The sequence below is a fragment of the Cydia pomonella genome, chromosome 1, assembly GCF_033807575.1.
Source record: "Cydia pomonella isolate Wapato2018A chromosome 1, ilCydPomo1, whole genome shotgun sequence".
NCBI classification, from domain to species: Eukaryota; Metazoa; Arthropoda; class Insecta; order Lepidoptera; family Tortricidae; genus Cydia; species Cydia pomonella.
In genome coordinates this window covers 46,428,298-46,452,462 of record NC_084703.1, presented here as the reverse complement: position 1 = coordinate 46,452,462, position 24,165 = coordinate 46,428,298, and the positions used below count along the sequence as shown (strand labels likewise).

At 44.5% G+C, this 24,165-nt stretch overlaps 1 protein-coding gene across 1 annotated transcript; it reads right to left on the bottom strand.

The window, feature by feature from the left end:
* Window positions 1-726: 726 nt before the first annotated feature.
* Window positions 727-22,688, bottom strand: LOC133525269 (116 kDa U5 small nuclear ribonucleoprotein component-like). Its single transcript, XM_061861564.1, has 16 exons — window positions 22,242-22,688; window positions 17,598-17,827; window positions 16,736-16,987; window positions 15,561-15,818; window positions 14,482-14,723; window positions 12,175-12,308; window positions 11,667-11,853; window positions 10,670-10,810; window positions 10,204-10,416; window positions 9,440-9,575; window positions 7,143-7,341; window positions 6,044-6,186; window positions 4,925-5,061; window positions 4,436-4,556; window positions 3,778-3,970; window positions 727-913 (listed from the first exon to the last, which is right to left on the bottom strand). Exons 1-16 carry the CDS (start codon window positions 22,424-22,426, stop codon window positions 760-762), a joined length of 2,925 nt encoding a protein of 974 aa, XP_061717548.1. The 5' UTR covers window positions 22,427-22,688; the 3' UTR covers window positions 727-759.
* Between the last annotated feature and the right edge of the window lie 1,477 nt (window positions 22,689-24,165).

Below are 24,165 nucleotides of genomic sequence, written 5' to 3'. Positions count from 1 at the left end.
AAGGCGCCAACTTACCGGGCACTAACTACAGATTATGGCGCCATCGCTCTAAACGATGCTGCTACACCTTTGGCCTTTGATCTATTAGATGGCGCTACTTTTTAATATTTAACAAATTGAAAATACACCGTGGGCCAATTAAACCTGACAGATTTCAAAGATGTATTCTTGACCGCATTTAGAGACTAAAATGTCATACAATGTTTTCTGAAATCGGTCTTGTTTTAGAGATAATGACAATTTCTGTGAAAATTTTTTTCTTTTATAACTTAGTCAAAAACGCCTTTTTAGCTGTGACGCTGCCACTATGTGACTTGGTTTAGACATACCTACTGACAGATATTAAAGTTTTAAACTAAACTCGCAATTTTCGTCTGTAAATAAAAAAAAAAACTTTACTTATTCGTTGTAATGATTTTTTTTCCAAGGTGTAAAAATAAATAACGTGTCGTGTGCAGAAAACGCAAAAGGAATTTTTTTTTTCAGCAAAAAAAAAAATTTTTGGCGAATTTGGCCAAAACTCGTATAACATTTTTTGCTCCTTATGCCCTCAGGAATGCGTGGTTAAAATCTGTCGGGTTTAATTGTCAAATGGCGTTCTAAAAGAAGTGTTAATTATGTGTCGAAAGATGGCAGTAAATTTATGTCGCTACGAAGTTTTCTTTGACAATCCACCTCTATTTCAAATTATTGGCTATGGTAAGAAACCCAGAAAAAAACAATGAGCATATTTAGTGAGATTTATTAACAAGTAGAATACTAATTGAACTGCACGTCCTGCCTCGCCAGCTCGAGCAGCATGGGGTCGTCGAAGAACTTGTTGATGGAGACGTCCTCGCTGAGGCCCTTGCGGCGCCGCGTCTTCACCATGAACTCGCGCGCCAGGTGCGTGGCGGGCTGCGGCTCCAGCGGCCTGACCGTTATAGACAACTTCATAATTAAGTACGCAAAGACCTACGCCTACGTATTAGAGAACTATGCCCAACGACGGATATACACACCGTGTTTTTTTTTATTTCCGGTAATTTCAAGGGAGCATTCCTGAGCTTAAATGACGTAACTTTCTCAAACCCACCGGTATTCTAATTAAATTATTTTTCACCACACCAACTGGTCTCAAACTCAGTGTCAAAGTTTGTGTACCTGGGGAGCGTACTATTCTGCAAAGGTGGAGCGGATGAAGACATCAACAACAGGATAAAGAAGCCGAAGGCTGCTTTCGCTCAGTTTGGGAGTCGATGTGCTCACGCGACGTGTTAAACTTTCCCTCTTCGACTCCACTGTAAAATCTAGTGTTGCTTTTTGGCTACGAAACGTGGAGTGACTAAGGGCCTAACGAATAAACTTCAGGTCTTCGTCTAAAAGTCCCTCAGGTCGATCCTTCGCGTTTTCTGGCCAAAAACCATTCGAAAAGAAGACCTATTGAGTATATGCCATACTATTCGAAGAGGGGAAACGAATAACGCTAACATAGCTTGCGGTTGGAAACCGCCGGAAGGAAGCCGTGGCTTGCAAGAAAGTTGCATTATATCCACATGTGGGGCAAAGTCATCAGATGCAAATTTTGAGTTATTTCCTTACGTTAGCTGGTAGGATTTAACTTTTAAACGATGATTTTGAATGATTTATTTTTACTGGTTCGTATTTGATTTGGTTCTATTTTTTTTTTCGTATTTCATAGTTAGTATTTTCCTTGCGTTGGTGTGGTGAAAAATGTTGTTTCACTCGGCGGCAAAGTTGTTGTTTGACCGCTGTGTTAATATCGAAACCCTCGAAACGCTCAACATTCCATTTCTCGAACCAAACGCTACGCTCGTGGTTCAATTATGGAATCTTTTACTTGTTCTGGTATCAATATTAAGACGAGCGGTTAAACAACAACTTTGCTCCCTTGTAACACAAATGACTATTTATTTGATAACGGCCTTACGAGCGTATTGCAAATATTATATATATACAAAAATTAGGGCCTTTTTGTTTAGTACGAGTTTATATTACAGTACATTTGCTACTAAACGTACGTACTATCTCGGACGATCGATGTTCGGAATGTCACAGTTTGCTATTGTTTAGTTGGGTTAGATGTAATGTCCGTGTTACAACAACACTATATGCAACATTAAAATACATTTTACAATAAAAAAAAAAAAAAAAAAAGATCACAAATTATTGAAAATTAATAATGCCATTTAATTTCCTTAAAAGTAAACTTGCTTATACCCCGAAGTTAACGGAATTAAAAAAAAAACATAGATAGTGAAGTTCTTAGTACATTTTCAACTTCACAAAACATGACGCACTTATCTAACATGTGTTACTAAATTATTTTTTCTACTCGTCGACTGTAATGGTTGAATTAAGACTTCGTATACCAAACTATAATTGCGTACTTTTCTTTCTCTCTTTCTTTATGTATTACTAAAATCTATATATTATTATTCTCCAATCTACAATACACAATTTCCCGCTTATAAAAAAAGTTATGATTGGTCACTAAAAGTTTAGATTGGCAAAAATAAAATTATATCAAACATCTTGCGCGGCATTACAATGTTTGACGTTGTCAAGCTGCGCGCAGTACAGATGGAGTTCGTCGCGGCGCAGTACACGTGGGGTCGTTTTTAAGATCTTGGTTGTTGTTACCTGATGACGATGCTCTTGTCGAGCGGGTCTCCCGGCACGACCTGCCAGTGGTAGAACACCTGCAGACAGAAGGCCTCTAGGTTGTTGTTGTCGCTGTTGTCACCTGATGACTAATGCTCTTGTCGAGCGGGTCTCCCGGTACGATCTGCCAGTGGTGGAACACCTGCAGACAGAAGGCCTCTAGGTTGTTGTTGTCGCTGTTGTCACCTGATGACTAATGCTCTTGTCGAGCGGGTCTCCCGGTACGATCTGCCAGTGGTGGAACACCTGCAGACAGAAGGCCTCTAGGTTGTTGTTGTCGCTGTTGTCACCTGATGACTAATGCTCTTGTCGAGCGGGTCTCCCGGCACGATCTGCCAGTGGTAGAACACCTGCAGACAGAAGGCCTCTAGGTTGTTGTTGTCGCTGTTGTCACCTGATGACTAATGCTCTTGTCGAGCGGGTCTCCCGGTACGATCTGCCAGTGGTCGAACACCTGCAGACAGAAGGCCTCTAGGTTGTTGTTGTCGCTGTTGTCACCTGATGACTAATGCTCTTGTCGAGCGGGTCTCCCGACACGATCTGCCAGTGGTGGAACACCTGCAGACAGAAGACCTCTAGACTGTTGTTGTCGTTGTTGTTACCTGATGACTATGCTCTTGTCGAGCGGGTCTCCCGGGACGATCTGCCAGTGGTGGAACACCTGCAGACAGAAGGCCTCTAGGTTGTTGTTGTCGTTGTTGTACCTGATGACTATGCTCTTGTCGAGCGGGTCTCCCGGAACGATCTGCCAGTGGTGGAACACCTGCAGACAGAAGGCCTCTAGGTTGTTGTTGTCGCTGTTGTTATCTGATGACTATGCTCGTGTCGAGCGGGTCTCCCGGCACGCTCTACCAGTGGTGGAACAGCTGCAGACAGAAGGCCTCTAGGTTGTTGTTGTCGTTGTTGTACCTGATGACTATGCTCTTGTCGAGCGGGTCTCCCGGGACGATCTGCCAGTGGTGGAACACCTGCAGACAGAAGGCCTCTAGGTTGTTGTTGTCGTTGTTGTACCTGATGACTATGCTCTTGTCGAGCGGGTCTCCCGGGACGATCTGCCAGTGGTGGAACACCTGCAGACAGAAGGCCTCTAGGTTGTTGTTGTCGTTGTTGTACCTGATGACTATGCTCTTGTCGAGCGGGTCTCCCGGGACGATCTGCCAGTGGTGGAACACCTGCAGACAGAAGGCCTGGCCCTGCGTGTGCGTCCGCAAGTCCGTCTCGAAGCCGAACGAGTCGATGGCGGGCACGAACGCTTTGATCGTGTAGAGCGGCGAGCCCGGCACGGGCGCGTCTTGTGTCACGTGACCTGCGGAACGTGCCACGTTAAGAACATCGCACTTTACTTCAGAATCCCAATTATTGGCGTTACAAAAAATGTCTCTTGAGTTACCAAGAAATCACGTTTTCAATTTAATATGTATCTGAATTTTTGCAGGTCTATCAGAGAGCAAATCACTTGTAGAAGAAGCGACGTATAACACAAAAGTAATATATTATTTATAAGCAAAGATTTCGATTGAAGTTTAAATGTCGTGGACAGATTGGTGTCGGCCTTAAAGCTGATTCGTTCAACTCTGAAAATCATCAATTTAGAGCAAAATTAGAGTCCATTTTAGAAATAACTCTAATACACCACTAGGAATCTCAGCAGGGACTTAGAAACTGGGAAAGGAGCCGGTTGCATTGCGAAACAACTGTGTTTAGCTAGTTAACCCTTTGCCCCTTAGTCTTTAGATTAAGTTTATAATCAGTAGGAGTAGTATTATTATACCTCTCCGTTTGGCGAGCACGGTGTAGACGGCGGACACGCAGTCGGCGGGCGCCTGCACTTCCACGAACAGGTACGGCTCCATGAGGCGCGGCGTCGCCATCAGGAACGCCGAATATGCCACCTGAACAACGGTCATTGTTATTACGCTAACTTTAACGGTAAACTCGCGCGACATGTTTCGGAGCGCTAGTCTCCATTACCGAGCACTAACAGTGCACGAGTAGCGGTCACGTTAGCCGCGCGCCGCGTACTGCCACTCGCCGCGCAGCGCACTCATCGCGCGATGGGATACATTATTACACTTCATTTTTCTAGCAATAAAGAGGGATTGACAAATTGAAATATCGGCATAAGTGGCATAACTGTCTGACAAGCAAAAGCAATCCAAATATAAATGTTATATAAAAGTAAATTATAATGAGTTGTGTTGTAACACCGAAATGTTACCAGAATATAAATCTAAATGGATATACGTAGAGAGATACTCACTCGGCGAGCTGTGGGGATGATCTGTCCTCCTCCTCGGTGCAACGGCTCTTGCGCTATGACCGCGTCGAGAATCTTGAACTTCACGTTGCGGATCGGCTCCTCGCATAGTGGGCCTTCGCGTGTGCCCCATTGGAACCCTGAGAGACAGTGAAATTAAATGTAATCCCCATATGGAATAACGACTTACATATTATGTATGTGAAATTTCAGGGATGTGGGAAGTGGGTCTATACATACAAACATTGCAAGTTAGTAAAAGGTAGTGAAATACCTTGCACGATGCTCTCCTTGACGGAGGCCAGCAGATGCTTGTCGACCTCGGAGGGCAGCGTGTCGTCGACCAGGATGTTGTAAAATACCTTGCACGATGCTCTCCTTGACGGAGGCCAGCAGATGCTTGTCGACCTCGGAGGGCAGCGTGTCGTCGACCAGGATGTTGTAAAATACCTTGCACGATGCTCTCCTTGACGGAGGCCAGCAGATGCTTGTCGACCAGGATGTTGTAAAATACCTTGGACGATGCTCTCCTTGACGGAGGCCAGCAGATGCTTGTCGACCTCGGAGGGCAGCGTGTCGTCGACCAGGATGTTGTAAAATACCTTGCACGATGCTCTCCTTGACGGAGGCCAGCAGATGCTTGTCGACCAGGATGTTGTAAAATACCTTGGACGATGCTCTCCTTGACGGAGGCCAGCAGATGCTTGTCGACCTCGGAGGGCAGCGTGTCGTCGACCAGGATGTTGTAAAATACCTTGCACGATGCTCTCCTTGACGGAGGCCAGCAGATGCTTGTCGACCAGGATGTTGTAAAATACCTTGGACGATGCTCTCCTTGACGGAGGCCAGCAGATGCTTGTCGACCTCGGAGGGCAGCGTGTCGTCGACCAGGATGTTGTAAAATACCTTGCACGATGCTCTCCTTGACGGAGGCCAGCAGATGCTTGTCGACCAGGATGTTGTAAAATACCTTGGACGATGCTCTCCTTGACGGAGGCCAGCAGATGCTTGTCGACCTCGGAGGGCAGCGTGTCGTCGACCAGGATGTTGTAAAATACCTTGCACGATGCTCTCCTTGACGGAGGCCAGCAGATGCTTGTCGACCAGGATGTTGTAAAATACCTTGGACGATGCTCTCCTTGACGGAGGCCAGCAGATGCTTGTCGACCTCGGAGGGCAGCGTGTCGTCGACCAGGATGTTGGGGCCGGCCGCCGTGGGCCCGAACGCCCAGATCGACCGCGCGGCGAGCAAGTCCCAGTCGTACCTGACACGGTTCAAACAAAACAATATGAGCATTATACGGTCCCGTATAGAGAGCATGCACCGCCTTATAAACAGCTGTATGTAGAATCTTGAAAAATTATAGACTTCAAACATAAGAGCTTCGCTAAGATAATCATCTGATCAATATCTTGGTCCAATGTGCATTGCGTCTCGCTCATTAAACAAAATTTGAGAGGCGAATACACATTGGACCAAGATATTGGCCATATGGAATACCACCCCTATATACGTCCCTGTGCTGCTCAATCACATTGTTGAGATGCATTTTAATTTATTCGCGGATGTATGCAGGTTCGACATTCGGATTTAACGTCCGCCATCATATCCACTCGGCCACCACCGCTCCGGTCACTAAGAAACTGTTACTTAAAATTAATGAGGAGAAAATGTGGCTGGAACGACGAGGAAAATGTCGCGCCTAGTCTCTCCAAGGCTCAGCTGTGGCTAGCTTCAGTCTCGACACACTAGAGTCCGTGCTACCAGACGTGTACTGACTTGTTCTGGAAGAACTCGCCCAGCTTGCGCCTGTCCCACGTGACGCACACGGCGCCCGCCTCGATGTCCTCGGCCAGGCCTCTCTCCAAGGGCTCGGCTATCATGTCAGCTTGATCTCAGAGTCCGTGCTACTAGACGTGTACTGACTTGTTCTGGAAGAACTCGCCCAGCTTGCGCCTGTCCCACGTGACGCACACGGCGCCCGCCTCGATGTCCTCGGCCAGGCCTCTCTCCAAGGGCTCGGCTATCATGTCAGCTTGATCTCAGAGTCCGTGCTACTAGACGTGTACTGACTTGTTCTGGAAGAACTCGCCCAGCTTGCGCCTGTCCCACGTGACGCACACGGCGCCCGCCTCGATGTCCTCGGCCAGGCCTCTCTCCAAGGGCTCGGCTATCATGTCAGCTTGATCTCAGAGTCCGTGCTACTAGACGTGTACTGACTTGTTCTGGAAGAACTCGCCCAGCTTGCGCCTGTCCCACGTGACGCACACGGCGCCCGCCTCGATGTCCTCGGCCAGGCCTCTCTCCAAGGGCTCGGCTATCATCGTCAGCTTGTTGCGCTTGTTGGGAGTCTCCGCGAAGCACTTCAGCGAGGATGTCTCCACCACCGTCTCGCAGAACGATACTACTGGGTCGGCGACTGAAATGGGATTGAAATATACTTACAATAGGGTTATTGACACATGTTCAATTATATAACTATTATTATTATGAGCCCATATTGTCCCATTGCTGGGCAAAGGCCTTCCTCTTATTCTTCCACGTGTCTCTATCCTCGGAAGTCTCCCACCAGTCTGTCAGAGGCGTCAAGTTCGTCCCGCCATCTCCGACGAGGTCTACCGTGACGCCTTACAACGGGTGGCTGTTTTGGCCCACAGGTCATCCGGCATACGGCAGATGTGTCCCGCCCATTTTTTAACTAAATCTAATTGAATAGATAGAAGACCAGCAATTTACTACAATAAATAAGATACATAAAAAATATATGGGAAAAATTAAAAGACATTAAACTTCCAAAATTTAAGTTTTTTTTAAAACATCCAAAAAGGAAATAAAAAATCGTACGGTCACGTCTGAAAATATATATACGAACGATAAAGTGCCAAAAATATGTATACATCTTATTATATAAGCAATAAGGTCGTGTTGTATACACGTCACATATTTTTGGGACTCTTGTTTGTATCGATATTTTCAGACGCGACTGTACCATTCGATTCCTTACATTCAATCGTAGCAACTATACACATCAAAGCAATATTTCACGTACAAAATTGCAATTTCTTTGTTTTCCATTCCTCGAAACGGCTTCAAAGCAATAGTGACGTTCCATCGTGACGTCACTTGGTATTGCCATTTTGTTAGGAGCGTTTCGTCAGTAAAGTGGTACTGTCAGTCTTTGACTATCATTTGTGACTTTTGTATTGCTTTAACGCAATGGGTCCATATAGACATTTGATCCTCAAACCAAACCTGATCGATTGATACCATTAATAAAAATTGTCAACTAGCTATTGTCAGTTTAAACGAAATGTAAAAGAAACAACTTTTATTATTATAATTTAGTACGTCGGCCAGACCCAGGCCTGGTGGTGGCGACAATATTAGCACAGTTTGATAGAAGAAATGTTATATTACGATCTACTAACACGCTAACAAGCCATTATGGAAATGGCCTTAAAGATGTGTGTTTGGATATTTTAAATACCACAAAACCAGAGTTTTAAGAGTGACCCAGGCGACCGTAAAATACGATTCGTCTGATGAAGGGCGCGGATCTTGGTCTACAATTGAAAACAACATATTTCCGAGAACAACCATCACTAGTTGCAACGACGTCCTGGTAACGAGTGACAAATTGAATTACCAAAAATGTTAAGAGATTGATAAAACTTAGCCTTGAGATTTTTATATTAATTGTGTCTCTTTTTGATTTACACTTTTATTTAGTTTCACCGCGTATATTTGTATGTACTCGTATATGTGCTTCAAATTTTATAACTGAAATTTGAACCACTTCGCGGCATGAACGAGCTGAAATTTGGCATATTTCCGGTTTCCAATGAGAATGCAATAATATATTTTTATTTTACTATAACTAAATCTGTTAATGTTCCACAATGCCTGAAAACTCGCCTCTGTAACCAATGTGTCCTGCCCACCAGGACCTACGGTGCCGAGTGGAGGCTCGCTAAGCAGGCCGTGCATACAACGAGCAGCACAGGGAGCCGTGGAGCGCGCCATGCTCGGCATTACGCTTCAACACTGAGTGAGGAATGTCGAGATCCGACGCCGCACCAGGGTGGCAGGCATTGCCAAGCTTAAATGGAATAGGGCGGGACATGTTGCCAGGCAGAGTGAAGGCAGGTTTACCAAAATGTTGACGGGTTGGTGGCCGCTTTCGAAGAAGCGCCTGGCGTCCGTTAGCTCGTGGGGTGGATGACATTCGGAAGATTGCGGATCACTTTTGGATGAGATTACCTCAGGACTGGGACAAGTGGCGTATCTACCAGAAGAGAGGGCTATGCTCAGCAGTGGGCGACTGGAGGCTAAAATGATGATTTATATATTACGAAATATCTAGATAATTTTGTATATTTGATTGCTTCTAAACGGTTCTCACTGCACCCACCTTTATATTTGTCTGTTTGGCCCTATGGTGCTATGAGGCATGAAGTTCGCAATTTGTGCCTTTTTTGGATGTGCAATAAAGTATAAATAAATAAATAAGGGCGTACCTTTGATGTCTATCTCGGAGTACATGTCCCGGAGGTCGTGCATGACGCAGTCGAGGTACAGCTCGCCCGTGCCGAGCACCACGTGCTCGCCGCTCTCCTCCACGCGCGTCGACAGCAGCGGGTACGACTTGTTCACCTGAACAAGTGTACATAATACCATACCTAATTTACCAAAGCTCCTGTTTTACCAACTTGAATGTTGGACGTAATTTGGCGAAACTGATCCAGCCTATAATATTTGCCATTTAAATAGATATTCTTTGTGACAGAAAGTTCAATTTTAACAGATTTTTGTGGATTGGATCCTTGTCTCTAAATTACGCCCAACTCGTAAACAAAATAACGTTTATTGCACCATGGTAAAAATGAAAGTTGTTACTACAAATACAAAGTCAAGTAGAGTTAAAACAACGTAAACAAACCAGTTTACTTCCATTTCGTCGTAACCTCGCACTTTTTGTGGACATCCATGATTTTATCCACAGTCTATATGTATACTTAAACATAAAGTTCTTATTAGGGGACTGAAAAATACGAAGAGCAAATAATTTACGCTATATCATATCTATTATTTCTGAATACTTGTAATGACCACATTCTGATTTTGGTCGTACTTTTGATGTTTGACAGCAAATTTTTTACATTTTAAATCTATTTGCGTGCTTCCAATTTTAGCGCTAAATTAGCCTTTTCTCAAACTTCTATAGAGCTCCATATTTGACCTCGATTGTAGAGCATACCAAACCTCAGTATAAGTATCTCACCTTCCTCAGGCCGTCCAGCATCTTGGGCAGCTCCGAAGGGTTGACGGGCTCCACGGCTATCTTGACGACAGCCTGCGTGTCGAACCGGAGCGGCCGGAACGTGTGCAGCTCCTCCGTCTCGTCGGCTCCGACGACCGTGCAGGTCTTCACTATGGGCTGGTCGATGCCTTCCACCAGGGCCCAGCAACCGGCGGGAACACGATTTAACTCCACCTAATAAATATCATAAATTTAGTTTGCGCAATTACTTTTACCTTTTACTTCGTTATAGAAAAATCTAGGTAAACATTGTTTATTTGAATGCTACGCGATCCTTCTTTCTTTTATTGGTGTAAATAATTTATTTTATTCAAAACATTTTTTCCTGCATCTTTGACAATTTTTTGGCACTTTGGTTGTAAAATCTTTTATGACGTAAAAAAACACAAGCTTCAATATGAGTACATATTTAAAGTAGCAACGGTACCTTGTACCTGGCCTCGTGTATCCACAGCCGGCCGACGTGCATGACGCGCGAGTCCTCCTCGTCCTGCGAGCTGTAGTTCTCGCCGAGCACGCGCACGGCCTGCCCCGCGTACAGCGTGCCCGCCATCACGCGCGCCAGCACCTGCGCAGGGGCTCTAGCTCTGACGATCGTTCCTTATAAACAGCTTCTATCTTTGCTATTCTTACTTTTATTTATGGCAAGCTTATAAAAGAGCATCAATTGACTCCTACTTGTCACTGGTTCCCGCCATTTTGAGTTGTTAGAAAAAGGCGGGTAACAGTGACAAGCGGCCAGTTCGAGTACGAACAAGCTATAGTGAAGACATCTTGGAATTTTATTGTAAATTGGTTGTTATTATGTTTGTAAAAAATCAATAAAGTTAAAATACTGGTACAAGCAGTAATATCCCAAAATCTCAGAAGTCGGATATTACCGGGTTGATGTTGTATTCTCTGGATACAAGACGATGCATAAACAACCCTAAAATTTATTTCGCCTGAACGGCAAAAAGTGCATTAGCTACGGCACGATTCTATAAAGTTTAATAAATAGGAAAATATAAATTAAGTACGATTCCCACCGAACGGGCGCAGAGCACATTTCACATTTGTACGCATTTTGTATTTGTCGTCAGTGGGATCTTGGTGATGTGTGCGACTAGTCGGCCCGACTGATCGCAGGCGCCACAGTACGTGTGTGTGACTTTTTCTCAACAACTCACCTAGAAGAAGCTGCAGTCGTCAGTGGGGTACATCTCCCGACTGGTCGCAGGCGCCACAATACATGTGTGCGACTGGTCGGCCCCACTGGTCGCAAGCGCCACAGTACGTGTGTGCGACTGTTTCCCAACAATTAAAGTCACCAAGAAGAAGCTGCAGTCGTCAGTGGGATACATCTTGGTGATGTGTGCGACTAGTCGGCCCGACTGGTCGCAGGCATCACAGTACGTGTGTGCGATTTTTTCCCAACAACTCACCAAGAAGAAGCTGCAGTCGTCAGTGGGGTACATCTTGGTGGTGTGCGCGACTAGTCGGCCCGACTGGTCGCAGGCGCGCATGTCGTCGCACAGCGCGCCCTCGGTGCCGCGGTACGTGTGAGCCACTTTGCGCGGGGCCGCGTCCAGCGGGGACGGAACGTGACGGACCACCATCTCCACGAAACCTCTGGAAAACAAACATATTTGTGGATGGAAAATACGAAAAGCTGTATTCTAGAGAAATTGGTGGCTTATATAGTTCGTGTCATCACGATGACGCGCAGATTTGACAAATCTCACCTTTAATAATGACATTACGAGTCAAGGCACGCGTTTTTGTGAATGAGAAGATCTATATATTTTGGAATATACGGTTACACTAGCAAATAATTTACGCATATAATATTTGACAACATTCTTATTTTGGTCGCACTTTTGATATTTGACCAGCAATCTTGCACATTGTAGACCTGCGGTCTGTACCGCACTACGCTGTCACGGTAAGTACCGGAAGTCCCCGAACAGGCGGCTGCACACGAGCCGCAGCAGCGGGCGCACGTTGAGCTTGGACTCCTGCTTGGACAGCTTGATGTCCAGCTCGGCCAGCACCGCCGGCAGCGTGTCGTCCACGTCCCCGACCACCTGCACAATGAATTGAGACTTATTTATTTCATAATACATAATATTTAATATGAAGGTATGTCAATCTACGGTACCTATTCGCACAATTTACATAAGGTATTATGATCGGTAATAAGTTTTTCGTGAACCTCAATGCCTTCTATACATACCTGAGCGAAGATCTTGTAGAGCGGCTCAAGAATGAACTCGACGAAGCTTCGCTGCGCGGACGAGTGCGGCTGCTTCTTCGTGAAGCGCCTGGTCTTCGTGTTGAAGTAGACGTCGCCCCACAACCACGTGGCCATGTCGGCGGCGCGGAGCCCTGAGGTGGGGTGCGTTGATATCACGACATACCTGAGCGAAGATCTTGTAGAGCGGCTCAAGAATGAAGTCGACGAAGCTTCGCTGCGCGGACGAGTGCGGCTGCTTCTTCGTGAAGCGCCTGATCTTCGTGTTGAAGTAGACGTCGCCCCACAACCACGCGGCCATGTCGGCGGCGCGGAGCCCTGAGGTGGGGTGCGTTGATATCACGACATACCTGAGCGAAGATCTTGTAGAGCGGCTCAAGAATGAACTCGACGAAGCTTCGCTGCGCGGACGCGTGCGGCTGCTTCTTCGTGAAGCGCCTGGTCTTCGTGTTGAAGTAGACGTCGCCCCACAACCACGCGGCCATGTCGGCGGCGCGGAGCCCTGAGGTGGGGTGCGTTGATATCACGACATACCTGAGCGAAGATCTTGTAGAGCGGCTCAAGAATGAACTCGACGAAGCTTCGCTGCGCGGACGCGTGCGGCTGCTTCTTCGTGAAGCGCCTGGTCTTCGTGTTGAAGTAGACGTCGCCCCACAACCACGCGGCCATGTCGGCGGCGCGGAGCCCTGAGGTGGGGTGCGTTGATATCACGACATACCTGAGCGAAGATCTTGTAGAGCGGCTCAAGAATGAACTCGACGAAGCTTCGCTGCGCGGACGCGTGCGGCTGCTTCTTCGTGAAGCGCCTGGTCTTCGTGTTGAAGTAGACGTCGCCCCACAACCACGCGGCCATGTCGGCGGCGCGGAGCCCTGAGGTGGGGTGCGTTGATATCACGACATACCTGAGCGAAGATCTTGTAGAGCGGCTCAAGAATGAACTCGACGAAGCTTCGCTGCGCGGACGCGTGCGGCTGCTTCTTCGTGAAGCGCCTGGTCTTCGTGTTGAAGTAGACGTCGCCCCACAACCACGCGGCCATGTCGGCGGCGCGGAGCCCTGAGGTGGGGTGCGTTGATATCACGACATACCTGAGCGAAGATCTTGTAGAGCGGCTCAAGAATGAACTCGACGAAGCTTCGCTGCGCGGACGCGTGCGGCTGCTTCTTCGTGAAGCGCCTGGTCTTCGTGTTGAAGTAGACGTCGCCCCACAACCACGCGGCCATGTCGGCGGCGCGGAGCCCTGAGGTGGGGTGCGTTGATATCACGACATACCTGAGCGAAGATCTTGTAGAGCGGCTCAAGAATGAACTCGACGAAGCTTCGCTGCGCGGACGCGTGCGGCTGCTTCTTCGTGAAGCGCCTGGTCTTCGTGTTGAAGTAGACGTCGCCCCACAACCACGCGGCCATGTCGGCGGCGCGGAGCCCTGAGGTGGGGTGCGTTGATATCACGACATACCTGAGCGAAGATCTTGTAGAGCGGCTCAAGAATGAACTCGACGAAGCTTCGCTGCGCGGACGCGTGCGGCTGCTTCTTCGTGAAGCGCCTGGTCTTCGTGTTGAAGTAGACGTCGCCCCACAACCACGCGGCCATGTCGGCGGCGCGGAGCCCTGAGGTGGGGTGCGTTGATATCACGACATACCTGAGCGAAGATCTTGTAGAGCGGCTCAAGAATGAACTCGACGAAGCTTCGCTGCGCGGACGCGTGCGGCTGCTTCTTCGTGAAGCGCCTGGTCTTCGTGTTGAAGTAGACGTCGCCCCACAACCACGCGGCCATGTCGGCGGCGCGGAGCCCTGAGGTGGGGTGCGTTGATATCACGACATACCTGAGCGAAGATCTTGTAGAGCGGCTCAAGAATGAACTCGACGAAGCTTCGCTGCGCGGACGCGTGCGGCTGCTTCTTCGTGAAGCGCCTGGTCTTCGTGTTGAAGTAGACGTCGCCCCACAACCACGCGGCCATGTCGGCGGCGCGGAGCCCTGAGGTGGGGTGCGTTGATATCACGACATACCTGAGCGAAGATCTTGTAGAGCGGCTCAAGAATGAACTCGACGAAGCTTCGCTGCGCGGACGCGTGCGGCTGCTTCTTCGTGAAGCGCCTGGTCTTCGTGTTGAAGTAGACGTCGCCCCACAACCACGCGGCCATGTCGGCGGCGCGGAGCCCCGCGGCGGGGTGCGCGGCGGCGTACATGGCGGCGAACGACTCCAGCGTGAAGCATACGTCGTAGAGGGAGGAAGCGAAGCAGACGTTGCCTGTCAAGTGGATTTAACTTTATTTACCCACTGGGATTTTTTTCGATTAATATATGTGGACTAAGTAAGTACCTAATGATGTTACACATCTACGTAGAGCACTAATTGCAAAAGAGGTTTTAATCGAATTGGTAGTGTACTGACACAAAATATGTATCATGCCAATTACATGATTCCACAAACAGGATACAAAGGTATATTACAGACGCAAAAAACATACTACCAGGAAAATAAGAAGTAGGTTATTTGTCTATTGTTATCCTAATCTTCTGCGGGCAGGGGAGCAAAGAAACTAGATGCCATGAGGTTTTTAATTATTAGGTATCATTTGATGTACATCCAGTTGATCTTTTCACAGATCGACTCCGAAGCTTAGTCAAACGTATGAATTTTGACGATAGTTAGTTTTAGTGACAAAGGTCGGTAGTGTCTAGAAGAAGTTCTGGGGATACGAAAATAAATACTCTTAATCACTTCCGAGCTATCAATAGATCCTGTTAAGATTTTAGTTAAATATACTAAATCAGTGACTTTTCTTCTCAAATCTAGGAAATGGTTTCTTACGCATCTATAAGAATCTTGTTACTGCAATTAAGATGCATAGATCCACAGAGCTACCACCTCTAAAACTTACCCAATAGAGGCGAAAACGCTATAGCCGGCTCGTCGGGGATGTCTTGAGGCTGGTTTGTTTCTATCAACGAATTCAACTCATCTATTATATGCCCCAGCTTGTAATATGCGTCTGCCGGTGGTAGTTTCAGGTCTAGCATGAGACGGTCGATTTGTTGATGCCAGAGACACTTGCTGCAAAGGATTCTGAAGGTTGTGACTTACCCAGTAAAGGCGAGAACACTGTAGCCGGCTCGTCGGGGTTGTCTTGAGGCTGGTTGGTTTCTACCAACGAGTTCAACTCGTCTATGATATGCCTCAGCTTGTAATACGCGTCTGCCGGCGGCAGCTTCAGCTCCAGCATGAGGCGGTCGATCTTGTTGATGCAGATCGTGAGCGGCACTCGCTCCTGCACGGCGTGCCGGAGGAGGCGCTCCGTGTTTAGCATTATACCCTCGGCCGCGTCCACGAACAGCACCGCGCCTATTGGCAGAGTACAAAAATAACTTTTTTTAATTAATTTTAATAATAAGATAGCAATTAATTCATTGGGTCTTAGTTTATCTCTGTATGGGGAGCATTGCTGTTTCCGGATGATCGCTGGAATAATTTACATAGAAAATATTTAGTTAAAGGGGCATTCCAGAAACGTGACGGGTAATTGACGCTATTTTTTTTAACACTTTTGGTCAGAGATCGGAACCGGTTTTTTGCAAAAAATTCGAAATAATCATATATTACGGTTTAGTTCCCATACAAGAAATACCGGTTTCCGATCCCTGCTACTGTTAACCTAAAAAGCCGATATTTGGTTTGATAACTTAGACCATACATTGCCATACCCCACGCGTCGCGGCCCCGACAAAGTACACCTTTTTTGGAATATCCCTTAAATATGTTAGGATATGATGATGAGGAGAAATGAAGAGAATTCTTCAAATATGTTGCCAAATAAATAGGTTGCCAGAGCTCAACTAGGGGGGGGCGGGTTTAGGGTCGGCAACGCGCATGTAACTCCTCTGGAGTTGCAGGCGTACATAGGCTACGGAGACTGCTTACCATCAGGCGGACCGTATGCTTGTTTGCCACCGACGTAGTATAAAAAAAAAATATTTTAGGCAAATATATCTATTCATCATATCATCGTCGTACCATTTGGAACTACTGATAAAGACCATAAAACGATTGCATGTTCAAAGTCTGTTTTATGACAGTTCTTTTTCGTTAAAGATAATGTCTTCATATTCCAAAATATCACATGACATAAAAATGAAAATAGTTTATTTCTTTGATGGTACTTCGCAAATAATATTTTGACAGGAGGCAGTGAATTTTTCTATTTTTCCTTAAGTTAAAATTGTGAACACCCTTAAAAATACCTATATACAAAAGAGACTCACCGTCAGAAAGCCTCAAAGCAGAAGTGACTTCATCGCTAAAATTCACATGGCCCGGGGTGTCCATGATATTCAGCAAGTGAGACTTTCCCTTGATATTCTTCAGCATAAGTGTGACCGGCATGGCTTTTATGGACACCCCGCGCTCCTGCTCGACGAACAGGGTGTCTGTGTATCGCATGGGGATGGTGGTCTCGTTGTTCACGGTGCTGGGGTGGGTCTGGCGGATGAGGCAGTCCACGAACGAAGTCTTGCCTGAAATTATTTGCAAATTAGCAGGTATTCTAAAGAAAATAAAGGATAAGGCAAGGGCTTCCGCTACGGGTGCGGTTGCACGGAGCGGGTTAACGTGAAATATTATGAGCGTAGCTAGCCGGCGCGGACGCGCGCGACGGATATTACCTGCAATGGCACCCGTGTGCATGCGCCCGTTCAGTGCAACCGCGTCAGCTAGCGGACGCCCTAAAACTGCCCTTTTTTTGTTATGACAACACATTAGTGGAATAGTAGTCCAACTATAGATGTGGAAAATTTCCTAAATGTTGGAATTTTCTCAGAAGTTTCTCGAAAACTTCATGGAAATTTATATTTTGAAAACAGAAATACGAGTATATAAATATTTATAAATACTTAAATACATAGAAAACACCCATGACTCAGGAACAAATATCCATGCTCATCACACGAATAAATGCCCTTACCAGGATTTGAACCCAGGACCATCGGCTTTATAGGCAGGGTCACTAGACTCACTACCCACTAGGTGAGATGTGATATAATATTAATTAGGCAGTCATCGCATTTTTGTTAGACAGAAATTTAGGTTACGCAATTAAGTACGGAATAAAGAATTTTCAGCCCTCACCATTGTGCAGATGCCCCATAAGCGTCACATTCCTCATTAGATTAGTATTGTCCAGCATGTCCGCCAAATACTCCATATCATATGTGGTCTCCAGCAACTCTTGCTGCTGCATCTGGAACTTCTTGTGCTTGACTGGCTCCACCAGCGGCTTGTCCAGCGCTTGGGTGTCCTCCTCTTGGACCACTGTCTCCACGTCTGGTCCGTATACTTCTACTGCTTGCGGGTAGTATCTGGATTACAAACTTATATATAATGCTTGTATAGATGGCGGGATGAGCTTCATGCCTTTGACAGAGACTGGTGGAAGAATTCCGAGGATAGCGATATGTGGAAGAATAAGGAGGCCTTGGCCCAGCAACGGAACAATATGGGAAAATAATAATAAAGGTTTTTGATCAACAGAGGGTCATTACGCGGGTCCACACAGAGCGAGCGAGCAAGCAAGTACGTGCGAGGCAATTTCCTCACGCACAAACCGGCCAGTGTAGACGTGCCTCGGTCGAGGCGAGGAAGCGCGAGGGTTTGTGCGTGAGGAAATTGCCTCGCGCGTATGCTGGCTCTGTGTGGACCCGGCTATTGATGTCAAGATTTAGCTAATAATGATAAGTACAGTCAGCATCAAAAGTAGCGGATCAAATAACATTCTGTAACAGCTTAACAAAAAGTGATGTCTTTAATATAGAACAACTAAGACTGTAAAAGTTATATTTTTGAACGCGAATTTTAGAAAATTATCTACATTTGGAATATCAGATACTTTTGACGCGTTGTTTCATCCGCTAATTTTGATGCTGACTGAACAAGTTTCCGGTACATGACGTTTTTTTATGAAAACTCCATACACCGCACTCGAGGAGGAATGTCAGCTAGCAATGTTTGTAAAAAAAAATTGTAGAGTTATCAGAATAAGGTAAGAATGTCAGAATAACCTGGTATTTAATCATTATGACACATGATTTTAATTTGTCTCATGATGATTCCTATGACAGTTCCTACAAATCTTTTTGGTTACGTTTAGTAAAAAAAAAAATTGGTAATATGTTTTACCCTATTTTTATATCCTAAAAGTAACATGCCAAGTAAATTAATGTGCTAAATTTCTAAAATATACAAAAAAAAAATACATAATGAACTATCATAGATCATCATTAGACGCGAGAGATATAACATATTAAAATCCGGCGTCATTAGGATTAAATACCAGATTACAAATACTAAGTACAAATACCTTACGTTGAAAAATAAAAAATATATTAATTTAATAGCAAACTGACGTACCCGCAAAATGCCTACTTGAGTGCGGTGTATGCTTCTGACCATCTAGCATGAGTTGCGATCTAGCTCCAGGTCCATACTTTAGATCGCGCAAGATGTATGTACTCGCGCGCCAGAACGCAACTTATGCTAGCAGCCGGGCTAGCACAAGCAAATATTGGCGCGACAGTATCTCGCGGCGAGATATACTACCCGTATTTTTCTATGTTAATTGAAGGGGCATGAGTAAAATGCTAGGCTTACAGGTCTGAAAAAGCTAAGAAGCCGATATTTAGTTATGAACACGTTTGATAACTTAGCTTTAAATTCAATGGTATATAATACAAATTTCATCAGATTAATAAGGTAGTAGCCATAGGAGTCAGTAACCCTTTTTGTTGAATGCTACACAACACTAAACTAACAAATTTGAATTGTAAATAGGCTACAGTGTAAAAAAAGCCATATTACTAATCAATCTCAAAATACGGAACCCCAATGATGCAACAGAACAGAGAGTAAGAACTTGTAACTTTTGAAGCAGAACTCTCTACTCTAATGAGACTCTAATACTCTCTCTCTCTAGTACAGGGAATTAGAAAGAGAGTTTCGTTATTACAGCAAGTTACAAATTGTTGTGCAACAGATCTTGTAATGTAAGGTGTTATAATGTATAATGTACCATTGATCTGATCATGGACACAAAAGGTATAAGAACTGATGACCGGCCTGGCCTAGTGGTAGTGACTCTGCCTTTAAAACAGAAATTGGTTTGAATCTCAATAAGGTCATTATTTGTGTGATGAGCACAGATATTTATTCCTCTAGGTAATGGGTGTTTTCTATGTATTTAAATTTATCCATTACTAGCTTCTGTCTGTCCATGTGGAATGACGATGATTAACATAAACTACCCTATGTCCTTCCTCGGGCCTTAAAATATATACATAGCAATTTTCATCTAAATTTGTTCAGTGGCTGAGTACCCACAGCACAAGACTTCTTGAGCTTACTGTAAGGCTCAGCCAATTTGTGTAAGATGGTATTATAATATTTATTCCTAAGAACCTGTTGGAATATCCCTTAAAAGCTGTCAAGGCACAAATCAATCTGGGCGACAAGATCACCGAGGCCCTGAAATGGAACTATAACTGCAATTGTTAACAAATCAAAGAGCCTTATCTACCTTTTAAGATAAACTTTTGGGAATCTGACGCTGGATAAGATGCTCAAAATTCACTACTTATGCAAGGCCTATACTGGAGTATGCATTTAAAGTGTTGAGCCCTTATCTTATTTTATCAAGGAAGAAACTCAAAAACATGTCCTATGAACAAGGACTGCCCTTCCTAAAGCTCGCAACCTTGAAAGATCGCAGAGAATGTGGAGACCTGATCGAGACATACAAAATACTAACCCAACACTATGACCTCAAAGATTTTCATAAGATACTAGATTTACTAGAACATAATAAACCATCTGAGAGGTCATCAGCATAAGCTGGTGTCTCACAGGTCTTACAATAATCCTCATACTCTTCTTTAGCAACAGAGTGGTCAAAGCTTGGAACAAACTCCAAGAGGATATACAACACAATATGTAGAATTGGTCCAAAGTGTCAATGAATTTAAGGGGCTTCCCACAGTTGTCATCAATTTTTGAGTTGTCATTCCTACATTTGCACTACAGATAGAATTATAAGACAAAGGGCTATGGTTCTCGAATCTTTTATCTCCATTCTGGTCTACCGGAATTTGAAATAAATTTATACTTCTTTTTTTATAATTTTTTTAAACATTGTCAAAAAAACACTTTTTTCATTACTTGATTGCTGTGAAGGATTTTATATATACGAAATCTACATATTTGGGTTTGTCTATGACGTCTTTAAAAACTTGTCAGAGATTTTAATTTTAAACTAATTGACACAAAATTATGGCCAGAACACCAACCAGGTTTCTGGCCTATAATTGTTCAACTTTGATGCAAAATATCTCGAAGACCATGAAATTTGAAGTAACTATGGGATACAATATTCTTTAAAGCCTTGCTGAGCGACAAAAAACATTAAAAAACTAAAGGATTCGGATGGAAGGTCAATGGCGTCAGGGAGCCCCCTAAGAATAGATAAGCACAATGCAAATTCTACTCAACACTGAAAATGTTATTGATGACTCTGGATACAGACATTATCAATTATTTCAACTGGCTGCCTGCTTTACAAATAATAAAATATGCATGTCACCGCCTGCCTCCACCCAAAGTTCAATACATAGACATTATCTACAAATTTTCTACAACAGTTGCAATACCTGCTGCAACCAGTTTATGAGTGTCTTTTGTTGCACCTGTGGACAGGTTCCAGCAGGCATTCTACATTACATTAAAGCTCTTTAACGGGCCTCTAAGTGTTGAATTTATAGCCCCACACAAGCCTATCAAAAGACCGGGATTTATTGGCCCATGAAATCCAACGACTTAAATATGGAACTATATATATAAATAGTTCATGGAGACAATATTGACTGGAGCTGGAAACAAACTTGCAAAAAGCAAATAATGTGATTCATACATGCTTAATTTTTTATTTTATTTCATGCCTATAACTACACTAAACCCATCATAGCCTCCTCAAAGATTCCTAATGATCTACAGAAGGAAGGTATTCCCACTCTCTCCCAGAATGTGTTATTATATTGGACTACCCGATGTGAACACTAAACCCAAACACTGCAGGTTTACCGGGAAGAACAGAAAAAAAACAGTGATTGTAACCTCACTGAAATGCCCTGGTAATCTCTGAGCCGCGAGGCCCTCCAGTCCCATTTAATGTTAATATTGTCTTTGAGTTTGGCCGCAACCGCACAGCCTAAATATTAAATTAGATTACCCTGTCCACAGGTCTGCCATTTAAACTTTTGGCTGCGGGGAACCCAAAGACAGCATACTGGCTGTTTTAACCCTGAAATACAAAGCTGCTGCTGCTGTTTAGGCCACACACACTTTGAGCAATGTACAGTCAACCAATTTGATTCCTAGGCCACTATAGAACCATGCCATAATGACTTCTACGACAGTCAAGTATCTAGTAGTTAAAGTGACAAAGTTCTATAGTGGCCTAGGATTCAAATTGGTTGACCGTACGTATGCCAGTGGCATAATGCCACAGACCAAGGCGCTCAGAATCACTATGTGGTCCACATAATTCTTACCATCAATTACTTGTACACCACTGACCACTGTAACCAATAGGCGGGTCCACACAGAGCGAGCATACGCGCGAAGCAATTTCCTCACGCACAAACAGGCCAGTGTAGACGTGCCTCGGCCGAGGCGGCGCGCGCGTTATCCTCGCCTGATTACATAGAGATTTTAACTTTGACCGCTCACCGTTTGTCCTCGTGCAGCACGACCGACATGGGCGCAGCTTCCGGCTCCACATCAGCGTCTTCGTCATCGTCCATGGCATCCTCGTCACCCTCCCGGTTATCATAGACGCTCTGGTCATCGTCAGAATCCGAATCCAGATCCGGCCCTATGTAATTTCCGAATTCATCGTATAAATCGCCGTCCATTGCAACGAGGATTAGCTAATCACAAGTGTGTTAAATATAAAACTAAACTTGCAAATTATGTTAAAAACAACAATCAAAACAAAAGCCGCTGAGGACAGCGATTTTTCCAAGATAACCTCAAAATCAAAATCAGAGTTGCGTTTAGTTTAGCGTCACTCTTGTTGTCAGTGTCACATATAAAACACAAGTAAATTTATTTCGAAAAACAACTAAACGCATATTACGCAAACCCTAAAAAGCCCTCTCTCTCTTCTCTCTTTGTAGTACAGGTTATTCTGTGGTACAGATACTATGGAGTGTGGAATTAAGAGGAGTGGCATCTCTTATGGTAGAAATGTTGCAAAGTGTCCAGCTGTCAGCTATAAATAATAGTTCCAAATCTCTCCAGAGTAGCGCTAGAGTAGCTAAGAACCTAGGCGTTATTGACGGAGTGAATTGCGCTGTCTATGATTTGATTTTTTTGTTCAAGTACTCTAGGTATTGTAGCGCCACCTATATAAAGTTTTTTGATGACACTTTTTGGTACATGGAGATTTCGTTCCTTTTATCTCCACCTTCCGTAACAGATACTACAGATCAGGTGGTCTCACTGCGCAATTTAGGTATATATTTGGCCGGCGCGCCTCGCCTCCCGGGCAGGCGTATGGCAGTGGGCTGCCGCTCGGCTCGTAGACCAATAGTGGGACCGGATTTTTGCCCTATAAGTTTCGATAATTCTAAAGGGTGAAAAGTGATGTTTATCTGGTATGGGACATATTTTTAAGCATATTTGTAATATATGAAGAAAAATTAGAACGAGCGTTAGATATAAATAAGGTATTTATGTATTTTTATTGATGAATTTTGAATATTGAATTAAAGTACAAAATTTAAGCATCGTCTTTTATAATATGTATGAGGCTTTATGCTATCAAATTTTTAGAAAAAAAATCAACGTGCTACTTTGTCAAACTCAAATTAACTTATTATTTTGTCAATATTGAATTAAAGTTTGAAAAATCCACAATATCATATCTAAATTCTTAAGTTAATAGGCAAGGCAAAAAATTAGAAGAATAGGATATGTGCTTTACAATTAATATGCGGTTTTTGTCCTGTAAGATCTAATATTGAATTAAAGTCCGTAGAGATAAGTCTATTACTATAAAATAATATATGCAGCCATTTTATGGAAAGGTAGAAATATCTGTGTGTAGCTTGCATTGTAATAGTAAAATCAACTTAAAAAGGCGCGAAATTCATAACCACGCCGCGCTGGTCCGTCAACATGTCGGCTCGGCGCGCGGGAGCCTATCGTAGCCGACCTAGTGAGCGATAGATACCTCGCCCCGCCCGCGCCCCCCGCTCAGCGTCGCAAGCGCTGTTTGTCTTTTCTTTCAAATCATTCATTTGTTTGTTTATCGTGCACATAAATTAGATGCGGACATTACATGAATTTAATTATAGAATAAAAGTTATTATGACTTCAAAATGAGTGAAAAATGTTTGATATGTGTACTGTACTGTACTGACTTAGTAACAGAGAAAAAACGAGGAATTGAGCAGTTAATAACTGCGAGCAAATAATCTTTCTTGGTGATGGGAAAGTTAAATATTTCTACGGGAAGGAGGAACTACGTTTCCATAAAAAGTGTAGATTATACATTGAGTCGAAGGCTATACCGGCGTACAAAAGACTAATGGAGGTGGCATCAGCAGAGGGCTTACCGCGAACCACGTTCGACGTGTTGCCTCCCTGT